This window comes from Gossypium hirsutum, chromosome A12 (genome assembly GCF_007990345.1).
Source record: "Gossypium hirsutum isolate 1008001.06 chromosome A12, Gossypium_hirsutum_v2.1, whole genome shotgun sequence".
In the NCBI taxonomy this organism is placed as follows: Eukaryota; Viridiplantae; Streptophyta; class Magnoliopsida; order Malvales; family Malvaceae; genus Gossypium; species Gossypium hirsutum.
In genome coordinates this window covers 7,689,143-7,710,355 of record NC_053435.1, presented here as the reverse complement: position 1 = coordinate 7,710,355, position 21,213 = coordinate 7,689,143, and the positions used below count along the sequence as shown (strand labels likewise).

Below are 21,213 nucleotides of genomic sequence, written 5' to 3'. Positions count from 1 at the left end.
TTTAGGTAACGATGTGGACATCAACTTGCATCCATCTTTTTCCTAAACCAAAAAGAAAAATGCAAAACAACTCATAATTGTAGAAATTCCAGCAGTTAGCATTATAACTTACGTCTCAATAACTGTTTTTTTTTTTTTTTTCACATCAGATAACAGAGAATCAAACTGAAATGACAGCTTTTAACATGGAAGCTTTGAGGGTTGATGCGTTTCTGGATAATCATGTTATTTCATCCTTTAGAAGGGAAAAAAATGCAGATAAATGTCTGATGATTCAATGTTCACTCATTAGATAATATTTTTTTCTTTTCAGGAGAAGGTTGTCAAGGTATTACTTCGGCAAAGCTAGACTATTTGCATGCACTGCAGATGTTAGTGGCATTGAGGATCTCAAGAGCATCACGATGCTAAGGATGAAATATTCAAAATTGAAGATCAAAGAGATGCAGCTTTTTACACCTTATCTATATAGAGATGGAGCTTTATGTACTGCAACTGAGCTTCACCTTCACCTTGCATTGGTCTGGCAATATAATCAGAGATACCATCTGCTATCTGATTGTGTACAGTTGTTAAAGTTAACTAATAAAATTCAAGAGTGTTGGATATGCACTAGCAGATTTGATAACGAAAACTTTGTGATGGTAAGAATTAAGATGTACCTTTCTTCTAGGACACAATCGGGCATGCTTTCCTGCCTGCTAAATCCATTGCTTCAGGCCGAAAATTGAATGGTGTCATCCCTGAAGCATGATTCAACTAATGATAGGTATTGCTTTTTGCTGTTTATCAAAGAATCCATCTAAGAGCTTGCATTGCAAAACTGTGAAAGAGGTTAGTTCATAGTCCAGAGAGCATTGTTTCTAATAATCAGAGTAAGCAGTTTCACATTGATGTTCAAAGAAACCTGGATACCAATGTTACAACCCTTGGTTAATCTAAAACTACGACAAATACATATTGTTGCTACGCTTGTAAACCAACAAAAAGGGAATGGACATAACAATTCGTAACATCAAACCAAGCAAAATACTATCGATTTGGTCCTAATGTAACAATTATGGCCTCCAAAAGAATTACCATTTAACCTAACCATACAAAATCAGAGGTAAGATGTGCTGTCCACAATCAACATGAAGTAAAAACCTATTACAACCTTTTCTTTTTGGTGAGTGATTCCCAATCATTAGATATGATGAGTTCATCATCCTCATCATCAACATCAGGCTTTTCAAGTTGGTTTTGATTTCTACTACTTTCATCAGGAAGACCTGAATGATCTGGAATAGTGCCTTTGGAAACCTCAGACAGTTTTCTTTTCTTCCCAGTAACATTTTCAGCCGACTCAGAAGTTTCCTGAATTTCAACATCCTTCTCACCCTCCTGAATCTCCTCCATTGACAAAGCACTGGATGTACTTTCACCATTCCCAATAGAGTTATTATTGTTCTTATCCACAGGAGCTTCAACCCATCCAGAGAGAAGCATTCCATCAGGTTCCCTCTCCTCATCAAATTCTTCCCTGTGAGCATGAAGAGTATCTTTTTAAAGAAAAATTGGTCTTCAGATTTGAGGACAAATGTCCCAAACTCAGGAAAACAATAGATGCAACTTCAATAGACATTAAAAGCATCATTTAGGCATTTCCAAGCCAACCGTATTGCAATCACAAAAAGAAAACTAGAAGAGGCATTCAGAAATGAAGTCTATATCAAATCACAACTTTGGGATCAGCCCTTACCCTTCATAATTGAATAATAATAATAAGATGCCCAGCCTAATCATGTAATTAGACTAAAAAGGATTTTGGTTTAGCTAAATAAGTTAGACAAATAATTTTCATGTTTTAGCCATGAGTATGGTACAAATGCCAGGAGAAGATGTAACAATTATGCACACAAGTAATACCAAAGAAGAACACAGGCAACAAATGAAAAATTAATTTGATGAAGCCAGTCCAACATTCAACACATATTCTTAAAAAGGCTTCCACAAAAATAATAGAAAAAGGATTTTAATTTTTTACGTTAAGGTTATCAACAATAAGACAAACCTATGCTTGATATTGATCCTGCATGAGAACTCCTGTTGTAGATCCTCTATGGTAAGTACAGTCCCACTAATAACTGGAGAAGGCAGCTCTGATAAGGCCTGTTAAGTGAAATAATTCAGAGAGCTAAAGTGCAAAAGAAAAATTCCTGTACTTTCCAGACCCACGTTTTGCAAAAAGGAAAACAAATTCATACTAATAGTTGTTATGTTTTTGGAGCAAGGGAAGAAGAATTTTACTCTCTCAAGGTTCGCAGCATAAATTGCTACCATATCCTCTTCAAGATCTTCACCAATTTCATAAATAATACTTGCTCCCGACATAATTACTGGAAAATTCATGCCAAGTTTGGCTTTAACAATCTTTTCAACAAAATCCCTCAACTTAGAATGATGAGTGTTAACCTCAAGCGACAGTGGTGTCTGTTTATAAGATATTAACCGTGAGCAAGTAAGATTTCAAACATAAAAAATGAAATCATTCAGATACGTATTTTAGATATACCTCTGAACAAACATAGCAAGACTTGTTAGGTTCATAGGGTTCTACAGGCATTAGAAGCAACTTTTTTGAAGGATGTTCCAGACAATATGTCATCCTACATTGGCATCCAAATCAGGTTAAGACCACATAATTATCATAAAAAGAAATTTGCATTAGGAAGCATGGGATAAGAACTATAATTCCTGACAATAACAAGACTGCTATAGATTACATCAAACTAAAACGAACAGGAAAACCTGTGCTCAATACTTGAGATGAACTGAACTAGATAGCTACTTCATATTTAAATGCCTAAAAAACTCAAAAAGAAAACAAATTCAATGAAGAATTAAGAAACTGAACTAAACCTGTAACTGTTGCTATCCTTTTTTAAAACTTTAATTGCTTCAATCACGATTAATCCAGCTATGATAGCATTTGTCGTTGCCACAGCATGCACAATATTACCGGCTATTCCTTTAGCTTCAAAAAGACTATGTAAAGGAATCCCAAAAGAAGAAGCCCTAATATTTGCAGCAGCAGTAACAAATTCCACAGCCAATTGATCATCCTTATCAAAAGTCAGGTTCCCGATTTCCTGTCAAATGGTAAAATAAATCAGTATACCTTGGTCAGAACTAACAACCAATCAAGTTTTCAAAAGCAACAGATTAACATTGACCTTTTGTCTCTTCAAGAAAAATAATCTCAAAGACTCGTAGAAAACTCTTGAATTCTCGGCAAGGCTCCATATATCTTGAGGATTCTTCAAGCCCAGAGATGCCATGGCAGAGACATCATCTGTTGCACTACCTTTTTCTGTTTTTCCATTCTCCTTAGTTAGTTTGTCAGGAAAGACATCCTTACTATATATAGGCCGCGGTCTGTTACGGTTTTTCCAAGTTTCTTCATTAGACAATGCCACTTCTATGTTATGACCAAATACATGATCATATATTCTTCTTCCATATTGTTCTATATCTTCACCCTTTCTACATTCAAATACATCCTCAGAATGTTCAGACAAGTTTGTAGCATCACTAGAGCGCACATTCAAATCATTTTCCAGATTCTTGTCCCCAAACAACTTTGCAAAAAGCAGGTCCTTTGCCCACACAATACAATGAACAAACTACAATTCAAATTTTTTTTATTAGAACCTGTCATTAACAGTTTTCCAGGTAACAACTAGATTTAATCATCATAATAGTAGTTAGTGACTACTGGCTACTATGATAAAACCAAATGAACTCCCGCCCTAAACCCAGCCCAAAGAAAAACAAACAATAATTACCTTTGAGGGAGTGCTCGTAATTGTACAGACAGGATAAGTCTTTGGGGCAGGTTTTGGCTGACACTCATAGCACTCCGTTTTCCCCTTCAAATGTACAGTAACCTGCACCAAGGAGAGTTATTGTTATACAATACTGTCATCATTCAAAAATAAAAAACACACAGATTAAAAGCATTAAACGTAATGCCGAAGCCAAGGGAAAAAAAAGGAGTATCAACATATAGCATTTATAGATAGAAAGAAGTTGATAACTGAAAGAAAATACAAAACTCGTTTTTCCAGTCAAATAACCAACAGATTTGGTAGTCAAACACAGGCAGGAGTTCAGAACCTAAAGCAAACATAAGATTATGTTACTAAACAAGTAGAGAAAGCAAAATAATACACACACTTGTTAAACTAGAAGTAAAGGTGCACTTTGATATTTATTAAAATAAATTTAATTGCTTAATACTCTTTCTTTCACTATTGAAAAAAACAGTAATGCTTTTCCGCCAATGGAAGAAAAAAAGAACTTCTCAACCATATTTTAGACGTACCTCACTGCATAGATGACATTAGCATAGGACCTATTTGCAATAATGTTTTATGAAGCCTTCAATAGAAGGTACCAAGGTAAACAAACTCTGTGCAAATAGAAACTATGATGCTGCTCGTATATAGGATAAAACAGATCACCTGCTTTAGGATTGAGTTCCTTCAATAAGTAACTATTTGCATAAAATAGCGGAACTTTAGATTATAGGTTATATAGCATGTAAACCAAAGCAAATTGTGTGAATTTGTAGTTGCACAATGAAAAATTAGATGAAAGCATAGTAAGATAAGAATGGGAACATATATAAATGCTAGACATGAAAAAACCTAAATTACCTGTCCCAAGAACCCTGTGGTCCCACTTTCAACCAGTGGGACATCAGCTGCCAAGCAAAGACGGTTTACATGGCGCCTTGCATCTAAGTTATCAAGTCCATTCAGAACAACATCAAACTCTTTATAGAAATCAACATTAAAGCGAGACTCCTTAACATTTGCATGGTATGGTGTAATGCTTATGTTGGGCCTGAATCTTAAGACCACATCTCGAGCAACCTGATAAGAAAACATTGATGAAATACAAGTCATCGAATTATAACTACCAATGCAAGAAAACAAGGAAAAATGCTTGAGGATGTGCTTGCCTTGGCCTTAGACTGCCCAACATGGGATTGTCGAAACAAAAATTGTCTATTCAGGTTGCTGACTTCTATAGTGTCCATGTCAATCTACAAGCATATGTATTTAATTGCATGAATAAAAAATACCAGAAAAGGAAAAAGAAAACACTGGTTCAAACCCACATCATTGACTTGACCTCAAAGCACTTCGTGAATATCATAACAAATGAAACAAATAGTTTTACAGCCATAAAAATACAAGGTCAAATGCTAACACCTGAGCGCAAGCTCCAGTTATACAAAGATTTAAAACCAAAAGAAGAAAAAATATGTATAACCCGAAAAAGAAAAACCCTACTCGTCACTAAACAATGCGGAAAGTGAAAACAGAGAAATTTAAAAAAAAATTTAAGAAATTAAAGAAAAAGTCAATTGACTTACTATATGAATATCTTGAAACCCAGAAAGAGCAAGAGTCTTGAGAAGCTCACAACCAATACCTCCTGCCCCTACCATAAGTACTTTCGCCCCCTATAATTTATTTTTTTGAAAAAATAAAAGAGTTAAATTATAGTTAACCTAAAAGCCTTTATATTGCTTTTCTTTTTTGGAATACATTAATTTCGTACCTTAATGGCGGATAATTGTTCTTCAGAAGACATTTGGGAAGTCAAGCCAGAGGAAAAGCAAGAAGAAAGATTCAGAAGAGAGAAGTAACGAAGAGTGAAATAAAAGCCAAACTTTCTTCCTTTTTTATTTTTCCCCCTTTTTATATATAAGGGAGAGAGAGAGAAATGAGTATGAGATGGAAGTTTTCGACATTTTCTGGCGCTTATGGGAATCGAACACGAGACGTGAAGAAACGGTTCAGGCCCTTAGGAATCTAAATGGCCGCCACTAGGAAAGTTCCTCTAAAATAAAGGAAATAATAGAAAGTAGCTGAAATTGAATGAATAAACTCTCTCTTCACAATTTTTTACTGTTGCCCGCTTTTTCTCTGTATGTTAATGGGATTGTTTTATCATAATTTAATTATAATTATATTTATTAATTGAAGTCAAATCAATTGAATCAAATTAAACATGCCTGAATTCGGTGCAAATGAGTAAATCAACGCTGCAATGGTTAATCAATCAATTGGTGAAAGAAATTATTTTTTAGGGATAATTCAAGAATCACTTTTTTTTAGGGTTTCTTTAATAATGGTTAAAAAATATTTTTAACTTGAAAAAAATGTTTGGAAGAAAAATTGTATTAAATAAATTGTCACTTTTGGTATTTAATTACTTTTTCATCCCTCTAACAATACAGTACTTTTCTTTTTTGTGCTTAATTATAAATATGTTAAAATCATTAATTAAAAATAAAAAGTATTTTTTTAAAATAATACAAATGTGTTAATATCTAATTATAAATATTTAATGATTATATTTCATATATTAAAATATTAACAACAAGTTATAATAAATTATTTTTATATTCTTATTAAAATATAATAATATTAACTAATTTAAACATTATTTAAATATATATTTGTTACTTGATAATGCAATGTTTAGAATAGACATTTTATTTCTCAAAAGTATTTTTGGACAGTAATACTAAATACTCAAATCTTAAACCAAACTTTTCAAAGGCACTTTTACACGATACTTTTTAAAAACACTTTTCAAAAGTATTGCTAAACTAACCCTTAATGTGTTACATTTATTTTTAAAATGTCAGATTTTAGCATCGGAATTTTAATATTATTTATCAATGTGATATATTCTTATAACGGGGTTAAAATTTTAAGAATGGTAGAAGAAACTATTGTTGATTCTTATGTATGTTTATGTGAGGATTCTAATGAAGCATTTTGTCTTTGATTAATATTTTTTTGAGATAAAATTGATTCACAATGTTCTTCAATCTTTGTCAAAAAAGCTCTTTATAAAAGTTACTATAACTCAAAAGAATAAAGATTTTACCACTTTCAAACTTAACGAGCTTGTAAGTTCACTTGGAACTTTTGAAATGAATTTAAAATAATCAACAATGAAGAAGATGAAAGCTAAATGGAACATTGCATCCAATGTTCAAATTGTTTTTATAACACTAGATTGGACAATTGCCTCTATTATTAAACTTAGAGAGAAACTAGTCTTCTTTACCGAGGATTTTAACAAAATGCAAAATATTTTCAAAGAATAAAGAAACGAAAAATATGAACCGCCTTGTTGAAAGAAAAAACACCTTCTACAAATAATATAAGAATTAAATGCATTGATGTTAAAGTTGTAACACGTCATACTAGACCCAGTCACATGGTCCGAACTATAAGATGCTACATTCTAATTTAAAATTTAACTTATACTTTCAATCACGTTTATCTACAATAATAAAAAAATGAAGACAAAAATATATTTAACACTTCTACTAAGAAAAGTTCAAAACTTTCAAGAATATATGTCGATGATAAAACTTTGATTTAATATACAACAGTTTCATCAAGTAAACTTTAACATTTTAAAATAATCACTTATTATTAAAACAATTTGTATTTAGACTAATAAATTTCATTTACAGCAAAGACCCTAAGATTTCACTTTTGGGTCGCCCCACTGTATACATATTACAACTAAGTAACAAAATTTGCCGATGCACAGCGATCTCTAGCCTAGTCCCTTCTCGAACTCTCAAAATCCCCTATTTACCTGCAATTCATAATAACATAAGTAAGTTTTAAATAACTTAATAAGTCTTCATACCTTACTAATATAACACTAATATGATTGCACTTCGTGGTTGGAATTTCATGATTTTCTTGCTCGTATTAGGACTGTACGCCATCATCTTTTTCATAGTAGATTATTCCTTTGCGATTTTTCGTTCTAATTCTATTTCTTATCATTTGCCTTCATGGATCCTTATGCATCTACCTCTTCAAGAGGGAAATCCTTACGAATTATTACTTGCGAATCATAAAAGATACTCCATGAACAATTCCCATGACACGCCTTACACCAATGACAACCGATATTCACATAAGACCATTCTTGGAAAATAGTTCTTATTGTAGACTGTTAATAGCAATTTGTCTTACCAAACTTAGACTCGTATTACAATCCTTCTAGTGGTTATCTCTTTGAAACAAATGACTTGTAGACAGACTTTTAACAATGAATCTTCTATTTGCAGAATCATACTTATGAAACAGTCGTAGTGGACTACCATATCCTTCATATACGATTTCGCATAAACAAGTAGCTCACATAGTATTTCGGACACAAAATTACTTAGATAAATAGTTTCTTTCACTTCGAAAATACAAGAAAATACCTTTATATCATCCCCAAAAGGACCTGGCAAATTAGCATATATAATATGACTTCCATATAATTTACCCGCACATTGGGTTCAAGCGTACGTTACGCCATTAGCATGCAGATTCATCATTGGTGGACTTATAACATTAAATTCAATTTTCTGAATGAATCTGTTGTCTCTCACAATAGTGAATTCCATGTTTGTTATAGATACCAACTGTACGAACAAAGCCAACGTATCAACTTTCTTGTATTAGTCTTATATTATCTAATAATACCGATATAGTGGCCTTCTCATGATAGATTGCTCTTTTGCTGACTCAACAATTTGACTTAGTGTAGAATCTTAATTACAATATTGTTCTAACAAACTTTCCTCACATACAATATTATTCCTGGTGGACATTCCACCCATCATATAGTCTTGACGAACTTCCCACATTAGATAGTCCTAAATGGTTCCCCACATATATGGTAATGCCATGGCCATAGACTTTCATTCATCCCACTAAGGGCTCTCAAATGTCCCATGATCGCGTGATTTCGTGATAGGTTTTAAATATTTATAATTACTCGTTCTTCAACTAACTATTATCGCAATGTAGGCAAGTGTACCTATCGAACAGTAGTATAGTTTTAGCAAGAACGGATTGTCGAACTCAAAGGAACTAAAAGTACTAGTAATGACTGTCTTTTTATTATCTAGCCTAAGAATAAAAAGGTTTTTGTTTTAACTAACTAATTATCTAAACAAAGAACTCACAGATAATAGAATTGAGAAATTACTCTTGGCAAAATTGATTGAATGAAGGCAATACCTAAGGAAAAATCTACCTAGACTGTACTTGTTATTCTAGCTCCGAATCGGACGATTTATTCATTTAACTTGTTCCGTAGAGATCCCTAAGTTATGTTATTATCCCTATTCAAGACTAATAACGTCTAATCCCTAGATTGAATAACTGAGACTTTTCTCTAATTAACACTCTAGGGTTGTATTAACTCGATTTATGGATCCCCTTATTAGGTTTCACCCTAATCCGGCAAAATCTTGTCACCCTATGTCTAGGCGCGCAATCAACTCCGCTTAATTATGACAAATTTACTCTTAAACAGGGTCTATTCCTCCTCTGAATAAGAGCTTATCTTGAATCAGTATCCTGGGATATCAAAACAAGAATTAAGAACACATAATTAAGAACAAGTTAAATATTTATCATACGATTCAGAAAATAATAACAAGATTCGTCTTAGGTTTCATTCCCCTTAGGTATTTAAGGGTTTTAGTTCATAACTAAACAAGAAAACATCTCAGAATAATAAAGAATACAAAACATAAAGAAAACCCAAAACTCCTGAAGGGAAATTGAGGAGAGATCTTCAGTCTTGATGATGAATCCGGCTTTTGAGATGGATCAATTGGCTTTCTTGGGGTAATTCCTTGCCCCCTATTCTATGTGTCTTTTTTTTCCACCTCTAGGGTGTATTTATAGGATTTGGAATGCCTAAGAGCCCTCAAAATTATCCTTTTCCGAATTGGACTCAACTTGGGCTCGGCAGGGACATGCCTATGTACGATTACTTCAGGCCGTGTTCGAGTCTGCCAAATTGACACGGTCGTGTGGTCTGCCCGTGTGAGGCGGTTCAGGCCGTGTTGGTTTCGTACTTTGGCCCATTTTTCTGTTTTTGGCCTGTTTCTCGTTCCTTTCGCTCTCCTATGCTCTCCTAGGTATAAAACATGAAATTAAAGCATTAGGAGCATCGAATTCACCAATTCTAATGGGAAATCATCCATAAAATGCGTTAAACATGGGGTAAAAATATGTATAAATTACGGTTTATCAAATACCCTCACACTTAAGCATTTGGTTGTCCTCAAGCAAAATTCTCAACTCATAATCAAAATAAATTCTTCTCAAATTATAATTTCTATTGATAATATCTCAAATTAATCCATAAGGAATCATACATTGAGAATTCAACTAAAAGAACATAAAAATTTCAAACATTCGAAGTTGAGCATTTTATTCCGAAAACATAGGTATCTCTCATCATCTAAGTAATTATCTTCGATTCAGAATATCATAGAGTTTCACATCCTCACTAAAGAATCACTCAAATCACTCGAGGTGTTTAAGGATAATAAATGAAGCACTCAATAGTCAATAATGAAAGGTCATTACCATAGGCTTGCATGAGAATCAAATCTCCACCACTATAATTTAAGATGATACATCAATCAAAAGGTCTTTAGAGGGTTGTAATGAGGCTTGACTAGGGGGTGTGGTCACAAGCTGAAAGAAAGGGTTAAAATCGAGATTGAATTGGAAAATTGCCTAACTAGAAAAAGAGTTAATCATCACTTGCATACAACAGAGCTTCTTTTCAGAATACGGAATTACTAATGTGTATACATAATTTTTTTTAAGAACAAGTTAAATAACATAGACTAACTATTAAGAACAAGACATAGCTAAGCAATTTTTTCAACTCAAATCTCGACAAAAATAGGGATTAATTTAGGGGATTTCAACAATAATGGGTTAAAGGTTAATATTAAGGGTAATACAAGAAATAGCTTGTTAGGTTCAATGGGGTTTACTAGGGTTAATTATGGAGGTAGGTTTTTCATGGCATGAGTGGGTTAATCCTAAGTGCCTTAATCATTTTGACATATCAAATCAAATGGTGTGGTCTTGACATGCATAATCAAGCAAGTTCTAGAATAACAGTTCAATACTGATGCACTCCAAGAAATAATAAAAATGAGCATGAAAGAATCAATAGATGCTCAAAAGGCTAAAAAATCTCACAAAAATTATGGTTTTTTGATGTTTAAAACTTGTGAATTCCAACTCAAAGTAATACCTAAACTTTAGGGAAACAACCTAAGATTTTAAATTCTTAAAAATTAACTTATCATGCTTGATTCTCTAATGTCTTGAAGTTTAAACAATCAATACATAAATGCCTATGTTTTAATTCAAGATATATCAACAAAAATCATAAATCAATCAAAATTTATCCTAAATATAATATGAGAGCTTTTCAAGAGAACAAGGTAGTCATTCAGGGATTTTTTTAATAATGAAATAAATATCCCCCCACACTTAAGACGTACATTGTCCTCAATGTACAAAGATAGATGTTAGAGTATAAAAAAAAAGATATAGAGAGAAGTGAAACTTCTTGTATGACGAATTCCTCGAACTGGAGGTTTGGAGAGTAATCAGTTCGAGAATAGAGGAGGATACTCCGGCGGTCGTAGAGGTTCATTGGTCCATAAGTCCTGCGCTAAAAGAATATTATATCTAATGGTAGCTATGGTCTTGGTCGATCAGGACATGGCAGTTGTGGAGAACCTTTCCCGATGGAGTTTTTAGTTCCTATGTGATGATGAGCTGAGAGCTCTATATAACTGTGATAAAATCCGGAAGTTTTTAGGGGATATTAGGAAGAAGAATTACTCATAAAGAAATTATCGAAATTGATAATTAAAAATAAAATTCTAACATCAACTAAAAATAAAAATAAAAAGTAGTTGTAATAAAAATGAAAAACATAAAATAATAAATAAATGTTTTTAAACATCTTCATCGCTGGATGGTTCGCGAGGTGGGACTGGCGATGAGATGTGGAAGTGCTGACAAATCTACTGTAGAGTAGCATCAATGTTGTCAAAACGTTGAAAACACTGTTGCTCGAATCGAGTAAGGCGCTCAGAGATGTCAGCATATGAAGCCGCCGCATGAATTGGACGAGAGAGTGGTAGTGGCTGAGTTGGTGGGTCCTCGTGCTGTGGAGGGACATCATCAGGAATGTCCTTGTAGGCTTTCTTCTCGGTAGATTGGGCGAGACGATATTAGGGAGGGTAGGTTCCTCGGCGCCTCTCGATCATCCTCATGCTAAGCATGCTCGAGATACCTTGTGGAGTCATCTGGTCAATGAGGGTAAGGGATGATTCTTGGGCCGTGGTGCTGAGGAGCCCGAAGTGTCTAGCCAACCGAATCACGTAGGGGCCAATGGAGATGACCCCCTTCCAATGCCGCTCCGTCTGGTGTTGAATCTCGAGGGCAATGAAATAGGCGAGGTCGATGATGTACCCGTGCGACATGCACCATAAGAAGTAGGCGTCGTGAGTGTTGACGACACCGGTGCTCTCTCGCCTCCCTGTAATTGTGTGAGCCAAAATGGCATGTAGGTACCTTAAAGAGGGAGAGAGAGCCGATGCCTTAGAGCGGCTGGGATTGTAGGTGGCTCCACCTGGTACTAGTGCATCCCAATATCGTAAAGGAGAACGATGGATGTGGTGGCTGAGAGCATGTAAGTCATTCTCCTCTTTGAACTTTTCTATATATAAGCCCAGTACAGCACCAAACTCTAGGATGCTTAGCTGGTGGACTAACCCGCCTGGGTGAAACTGGACCGTACCGAGATCATCGTAGTTCGTCATTACTATATGAAGACGGGACGTTGAGCATAGTTCCATCGTGAGCTCGAGGTATGTTGGCTCGATAATCCCAAAAAACAGCTCCCAAGGGTCAGTGGTTAGGAGGGCCTTAATCGCATCAGCCAACTGAACTTGTTCTACAGCAGCCCAGTTGATGCAGCGGCCCGCAATTAAAGCTCGATCTTGAAGGATTTGGAAAAATTCTTCTTGGGGCCCTTGGGGAAACTGAATGAGAGGGTGATGAATATTCGTGGTTGGACCCGCGGAGGATGACGCTCCCTTCTTTTTCTTTGAAGCAGGGACAGCGACCTTCTTTCCTCATGAAAATGACACTAAAAGCCTGTAATATGAATAATAATAATAGATAAACAAATAATAATAGGTAAACAAATTCGAAGAAGTAAAAAGCCATGAATTTGAACTAACTTATTTCAGCCAAAACTACTGATATAAAGCAAACTCAACCACAATAACAATGGGAATGAGAATATAAATGTAATGGGTATGAGGTTTTCCTAATCTCGATTTAACACGGAATGTATGATAACCAATCCTAGGAATGTAAATTAAATGTTAGACATTGGCATGGTAATAGCATGAAAATAAGCATAGTAATGTCATGACTAACCTAAGAATGCAAATTAAATGATAGAATAATGAGCAAAATGAAGAATAGTTCAAAAGATATGAAGATTATGTTGATACTAAGCATTAGAAATAAGTAAAATAGAAATGAAAGGAGTAAACAAATGCTAGGGGAGAGAGATTGAGCATCAAAAATGGAATGGGAAGCGGCGCACGGGCGTGGCAGAAAAGGCGTGTGGACTTACAGCGGCTAGGGTTAAGGTTTTTGAATGGGTAAGAAAGTGAATAGTACAGGGTATTTATAGATCTTGGGGCACACGGCCAGGGAACACGTCTGTGTTCCCTAATTTTCAGCCCGTGTGATTCGCGAATTTTGAAATTGGGTACGTCTGACATTTAATACACGCCCGTGTTCCTTGGGTGTGTGGGTGCACACGGCCATACCGCACGACCGTGTCTGGTATTGTTCGCTTCTCCCATGCTTGTATATGAAAGCCCCACGCCTGTGTTCATTTGACAGGTTCAACCACAACTGTTAGATACGGGCGTGTAACACGCCTGTGCTGTTTTAACAGGTTCACCCACGATTCTTCAACACGGGCGTGTCGCACGCCCGTGTTGTTTTGGCAGGCTCAACCACAGCCATGTCGTACGGCTATGGGTTTTATCGCAGCCCATGTTTAAGGAAATCTTTGCCCTATTTTCACACGGCTCTACGCACGCCCGTGTGCTTGGCCGTGTCTCTGTTGAAAACCTATATTCAAGTGTTCTGTTAGTAAGTTAGATGTCGAATACTAAATTTTAAAGAATTTAATATAGTTAGTGCTCGGGTTGCCTCCCGAGAAGCGCTTATTTATAGTCTAAGCTCGACTTACCTCTTCGTTTAATGATCATGGTGGTTTGAGGAGTTTATACTCCTCATTCCTGCTATCAATCTCATCAAAATAAGGTTTTAAACATGTTTTGTTTACCTTAAAAGTGCTAAACTTGGGATGACTCACCTCAACCGTATCGAATGGAAAAATGGTACCGTAAGAGAGATTTCTTCATTCGGTGTGGTAGCGACAATGTGGGGATCTGCGGCATCTAAGAAGACTCTATCTCCAACCTTAAGTTGATTTGGAGAGGTATTGAGCTCGTTCTGTCGTAGATTCAGTTTGTCGAGTGTTCTCGGTTTATGCGTCCGCCATTCATCTAGCTCTTCGGTTTGTAGTCTTCGATCTTCATGAATAGGTCCTTTACTATAGCTCGAGAATGACTCATGTACTTCCTTCAGACTTATCTCCTGCAAAGTAGGTTGTATCATATGGTCAGTTTTAATAGAATGGTTTAGATGATCACCTTCAATTTCCGATGTGTTGCCAGAATTGTGAGCTTGAAGGTTGATTGTTTTGTCTCCTACGCGAAGCGTGAGCTCACCTGTGCCAACATCAATAATTGTTTTAGCAGTTGCTAAAAAGGGCCTTCCTAAAATTAAAGGAGTGTTGCGATCCTCCTCTATGTCTAAAACAATGAAGTCAACGGGAAATATAAATTTATCAATTTTAACTAGGACATCTTCAATAATACCCCTAGGGAATCTTATAGTTTTATCTGCTAATTGAATGCTCATCCTAGTCTGTTTGGGTTTTTCAAGACCTAGTTGCTTAAACATTTTGTAGGGCATAACGTTAATACTAGCCCCTAAATCAACTAATACATTATTAACATCTAAACTACCAATTAAGCAAGAAATCGTAAAACTCTCTGGATCTTTTAGTTTGTTTGGTAGCTTATTTTGCAGAATAGCTGAGCACACTGCGTTTAGCTCCACATACGACGCCTCGTCCAACTTCCGCTTATTTGCTAAAAGGTACTTTAAAAATTTCATTGCGTTTGGCATCTGCGACAAGGCTTCAATAAACGGTAAGTTAATGTGTAATTTTTTTAAGAGTTTAAGAAATTTACCAAATTGTTCATCTGAGCAGTCTTTCCTTGTCGCATTGGGGTATGGCACACAAGGTTTATATTTGACGTTCACCGATTTGTTTGTATTGTGATCTACCTCACCATGACCTTTGCTTACCACAGTTTCTTGCCTCAGTTCTGCCTCAGGCTCAACAAATCCTTCTTCATCTTGAATATTAATTGCGCTGAGCTGTTCCCTTGGGTTGGGTTCAGTATTACTTGGCAAGCTACCTTGTGGTCGTTCAAAGATTAGTTTGGAAAGCTGGCCTATTTGAGTTTCGAGCCCTTAGATCGATGCTTGTTGATTTTTAAGTGATGTCTCGGTGTTCTGGAAACGAGTTTCTGACACCTATATAAACTTTGAGAACATCTCTTCAAGGTTCGGCTTCTTTACCTGTTGGTAGGGTGGTTGTTGAAAACCCGGAGGATGTTGTGGTATTTGATTTCCTTGACCGCCCCACGAAAAATTGGGGTGGTTCTTCCAACCTGCATTGTAAGTGTTACTATATGGATTATTTTGAGGTCGAGTATTATTACCCATGTAATTTAATTGCTCGTTATCCATGTTGTGGCCATAAGGTTGGTATTCCGAATGGTTTGGTCCACCTCCACTTGCTTCACACTGTATTACTTGGTAAACTTGTGAAGAACTAAGAAAACCATCAATCTTTTTATTTAGAAGTTCTACCTAGTTTGACAGCATAGTAATCGAATCGACATTATAAACTCCTGCTGCTTTAGTTGGCTTAGTCCTCATGACTTGCCACTGATAGTTATTCAGTGACATCTCCTCTATAAACTCATAGGCATCTTCAGGTGTTTTATTGTTGATGGTTCCGCCAACAGCTGCGTCAACCATTTGTCGAGTCGAAGGATTCAGGCGATTATGGAATGTTTGAACCTGAAGCCAAAGCGGTAACCCATGGTGAGGGTTCCTTCTCAGTAAGTTTTTGTATCTATCCCATACATCGTAAAGTGTTTCTAAGTCCATCTGTACCAACGAAGAGATATCATTATGTAATTTAGCCGTTTTAGCCTGCGGAAAGTATTTGAGTAAAATTTTTTTGGTTATTTGTTTCCAAGTAGTAATTGACCCTCGTGGTAACGAGTTCAACCACTGTTTAGCTTTATTCCTCAATGAAAAGGGAAACAACTAAAGACGTATGGTATCATCAGAAATGCCATTGATTTTAAATGTATCGCAAAACTCCAGAAAGTTTGCTAAGTGAGCGTTGGGATCTTCATCCTGCAAACCGTCAAACTAAACAAACTGTTGTATCATTTGAATTGTGTTAGGTTTCAGTTCAAAAGTATTTGCAGCTATAGAAGGTCTAAATATGCTAGATTCAGTTCCTGTTAAAGAAGGTTTAGCATAATCATACATAGTGCGTGGAGTAGGATTTTGATTTACCGTAATTGCAGGTGGTAGCTGATTGCCTTGGTTTTCAGCCATCTCTTTGGTTAGGGGTTGAGTATCGTCCTATTGCTCATTCTCTGTGTATCTTAAGCTTCGCCTTATTTCTCTTTGGTTTCTACAAACTGTGCGATCGATTTCTTCGTCAAAAATTAGTGGTCTTGACGGGTTTCTTCTAGTCATAAACTATAAAAAACTGCCAAGAGAAAGAACAAATAAATTAATAAATAATAATAGTAATAAATTAAATTGCAAGAAAAATAAATGGCTAAAGTAATAAAAATTGAGTGTTCCTAATATCTTAGTTCCCCAGGAACGGCGCCAAAAACTTCATCGCGTGATTTCGTGATAGGTTTTAAATATTTATAATTACTCGTTCTTCAACTAACTATTATCGTGATGTAGGTAAGTGTACCTATCGAACAGTAGTATAGTTTTAGCAAGATCGGATTGTCGAACCCAAAGGAACTTAAAGTACTAGTAATGACTGTCTTTTTATTATCTAGCCTAAGAATAAAGAGATTTTTGTTTTAACTAACCAATTATCTAAACTAAAAACTCACAGAGAATAGAATTGAGAAATTGCTTTTGGGAAAATCGATTGAATGAAGGCAATACCTAAGGAAAATCCACCTAGACTGTACTTGTTATTCTAGCTCCGAATCGGACGATTTATTCATTTAACTTGTTCCGTAGAGATCCCTAAGTTATGTTATTATCCCTATTCAAGACTAATAACGTCTAATCCCTAGATTGAATAACCGAGACTTTTCTCTAATTAACACTCTAGGGTTGTATTAACTCGATCTATGGATCCCCTTATTAGGTTTCACCCTAATCCAGTAAAATCTTGTCACCCTATGTCTAGGCGCGCAATCAACTCCGCTTAATTATGACAAATGTACTCTTAGACAAGGTCTATTCCTCCTCTGAATAAGAGCTTACTTGAATCAGTATCCTGGGATATCAAAACAAGAATTAAGAACACATAATTAAGAACAAGTTAAATATTTATCATACGATTCAGGAAATCATAACAAGATTCGTATTAGGTTTCATTCCCCTTAGGTATTTGGGGGATTTAGTTCATAACTAAAAAATAAAACATCTTAGAAGAATAACGAATACAAAACATAAAGAAAACCCAAAACTCCTGAAGGGAAATTGATGAGAGATCTTCAGTCTTGATGATGAATCCGGCTTCTGAAATAGAACAATCAGCTTTCTTCGAGTAATTCATTCCTCCCTCTCCGTGCCTCACTTTTCTTCCTCCTCTAAGGTGTACTTATAGGCTTTGGAGTGCCTAAGAACCCTCGAAATTAGCTTTTTTCGAATTGGACTCAACTTGGGCTCGGCAGGGACACGCCCGTGTGAGATTACTTCAGGCCGTGCTCGAGCCTGTTAAATAGGCACAGCCGTGTGGTCCACCCGTGTGAGTCGTGCTTCGATTCTGCCAAATTGACACGACCGTGTGGTCTACCCGTGTGAGGAGGTCCAGGCCATGTTAAATTCGTACTTTGGCCTATTTTCTCCGTTTTTGGCCCGTTTCTCGTTCCTTTTGCTCTCCTATGCTCTCCTAAGTATAAAACATGAAATTAAGGCATTAGGAGCATCAAATTCACCAATTCTAAGGGAAAATCATCCATAAAACGTGTTAAGCATAGGGTAAAAATATGTATAAGTTACGGTTTATCAAATACCCCCACACTTAAGCATTTTCTTATCTTCAAGCAAAATTCTCAACTCATAATCAACATAAATCCTTCTCAACCTATAATTCCTATCGATAATATCTCAAAATAATCCATAGGTAATCATACATTGAAAATTCAACTGAAAGAACATTAAAGTTTCAATCATTCCAAGTTGAGCACTTTATCATGAAAATATAGGTGTCTCCTATCATCTAGATAATTACCTTTGATTCAAAATGTCACAGAGTTTCACATCCTCACTAAAGATTCACTCAAATTACTCGAGGTGTTTAAGGACAATAAATGAAGCACTCAATAGTCAATAATGAAAAGTCATTACCATAGGCTTGCATGGAAATCACATCTCCACCACTATAAATTGCGATGATACATCAATCAAAAGGTCTTTAGATGGTTATAATGAGGCTTGGTTAGGGGGTGTGGTCACAAGCTGAAAGAAACGGTTAGAATCGAGATTGATCTGAAAAATCACTTAACTAGAAAACGATTTAATCATCACTTGCGTACAACAGAGCTTCTTCTTAGAATATGGAATTTAAATACTTAAGCTCAAAAACAAAAGATTACCACAAATGTATATACACAGTTTTTTTTAGAACAAGTTAAATAACATATACAAACTATTAAGAACAAGACATAGCTAAGCAACTATTTCAATTCAAATCTCGACAAAAATAGGGATCAAATTAATTTAGGGGATTTCAACAATAATGGGCTAAGGGTTACTATTAAGGGTAATACAAGAAATGGCTTGTTAGGCTCAATGGGGTTCACTAAGGGTTAATCGTGGAGGTAGGCTTTTCATGGCATAAGTGGGTTAATCTTAAGTGCCTTAATCATTTTGACATATCAAATCAAATGGTGTGGTCTTGACATGCATAATCAAGCAAGTTCTAGAATAATAGTACATTACTGACGCACTCAAAGCAATAATAAAAGTGAGCATGAAAGAATTAATAGATACTCAAAAGGCTCAAAAATCTCACAAAAATTATGGCTTTTTGATGTTTAAAACTTGTGAATTCCAACTCAAAGTAATACCTAAACTTTGGGGAAAACAACCTAAAATTTTAAATTCTTAAAAGTCAACTTATCATGGTTGATTCTCTAATGTCTTAAAGTTTAAACAATCAATGCATAAATGCCTATGTTTTAATTCAGGATATATCAATCAAAATCATAAATCAATCAAAATTTATCCTAAACATGATATGAGAGCTTTTCAAGAGAACAAGGCAGTCAGTCAGGGATTTTTCTGATAGTGAAATGAATCCCCCCATACTTAAGATGTACATTGCCCTTAATAAACAAAGATAGATATAAGAACATAAAAATAAGATAGGGAGAGAAGTAAAACTTCTTGAGTGATGAATGAGTTCCCTTGAACTGGAGTTTCGGAGAATAATCGGCGTGAGGGTGGAGGAAGATACTCCGGCGGTGGTAGAGGTTCATTAGTCCATAGGTCCTGCACCAAAAGAATATTATATCTAGTGGTAGCTATGATCGTGGGTGAGCAGGACATGAAAGTCGTGGAGAACTGTTCCCAGTGGGGTTTCAAGTCCCTGAGTAATAGTGAGCTTTGGAGCTGTTTATAACTGTGATAGCATCAGGAACTCTTTTAGAAAGTATATAAGGAAGAATGATTACTCGGTAGGAAATAGTCGGAATTCAAAATTGTTAAATAAAAATTATAAATCCAAATAAAAATAAGATGAAAGAAAAATAAAAATTAGTCCTAAAATAAAAATAAAAAATAAAATAGTAAATAAAAGTTTTTAAACATCTTCATCGCTAGATGGTTCGCGAGGTGGGACTAACGATGAGATGTGGAGGTGCTGACAAATTGCTGTAGAGTAGCATCAATATTGTCAAATCGTTGAAAACACTGTTGCTCGAATCGAGTGAGGTGCTCAGAAATGTTAGTATATGAAGCTGCAGCATGAACTGGACGAGAGAGTGGTGGTGGCTGAGACGGTGGGTCCTCGTGCTATGGAGGGACATCATCAGGAATGTCCTCGAAGGACTCCTCCTCAGTAGATTGGGCGAGACGATATTGAGGAGGGTAGGTTCCTTGGCGCTTTTCGGTCATCCTCATGCTAAGCATGCTCGAGATGTCTTGTGGAGACATCTGGCCAATGAGTGTTAAGGATGATTCTTATGCCGCGGTGCTGAGGAGCCTGAAATGTCGAGCCAACCGAGTAACATAGGGGCCAATGGAGATGACCCCCTTCCTATACCGCTCCGTCTGGTGTTAAATGGCGAGGGCAATGAAATATGCAAGGTCGATGATGTGCCCGTGCGACATACACCATAAAAAGTAGGCGTCGTGAGTGTTGACGACACCAGTGCTCTCTCACATTCCTGTAATCGTGCGAGCCAAAATGGCGTGAAGGTACCTCAGAGATGGAGGGAGAGACGATGCCTTGGAGTGGTTAGGATTGTAGGCAGCCCCACCTGGTATTAGTGTGTGCCAGCACCATGAAGGAGAACGATGGATGTGGCAGTTGAGTGTATCTAAGTCATTCTCCTCCTTGAATTCCTCTGTATATAAACCCAGTGCAGCACCAAATTTTGAGACGCTGAGCTGGCGGAGTAATTCACCTAGGCGAAATTAGACTGTGCCGGGATCATCGTAGTTCGTCATTACGGTCTGAAGATGGAACGTTGAGCATAGTTCCATCGTGATATCGTTGTATGTTAGCTCGATGAACCTAAAGAATAGCTCCCAAGGGTCGGTGGTTAGGAGGGCCCGAATCGCATCAGCCAACTAAACTTGTTCTACCGCAGCCCAGTCGATGCAGTGGCCCGCA

At 36.1% G+C, this 21,213-nt stretch overlaps 1 protein-coding gene across 1 annotated transcript; it reads right to left on the bottom strand.

The window, feature by feature from the left end:
- Positions 1 to 458: 458 nt before the first annotated feature.
- LOC107928092 (SUMO-activating enzyme subunit 2) lies at positions 459 to 5,828 on the bottom strand. The gene is made up of 11 exons (XM_041082612.1): positions 5,614 to 5,828; positions 5,426 to 5,515; positions 5,009 to 5,092; positions 4,701 to 4,919; positions 3,828 to 3,929; positions 3,216 to 3,665; positions 2,902 to 3,131; positions 2,555 to 2,648; positions 2,290 to 2,472; positions 2,054 to 2,151; positions 459 to 1,522 (listed from the first exon to the last, which is right to left on the bottom strand). Exons 1-11 carry the CDS (start codon positions 5,644 to 5,646, stop codon positions 1,150 to 1,152), a joined length of 1,956 nt encoding a protein of 651 aa, XP_040938546.1. The 5' UTR covers positions 5,647 to 5,828; the 3' UTR covers positions 459 to 1,149.
- Positions 5,829 to 21,213: the final 15,385 nt, after the last annotated feature.

Bases quoted from the DNA above. Each gene is read 5' to 3' on its own strand.
- LOC107928092 (XM_041082612.1), bottom strand. From the start codon at position 5,646: ATGTCTTCTGAAGAACAATTATCCGCCATTAAG. The intron at 3,930-4,700 runs GTAATTTAGGTT...TCCTTGGTGCAG, and splicing joins CCACAGGGTTCTTGGGACAG to GTTACTGTACATTTGAAGGG. The intron at 3,666-3,827 runs GTAATTATTGTT...TTTGAATTGTAG, and splicing joins TTACGAGCACTCCCTCAAAG to TTTGTTCATTGTATTGTGTG.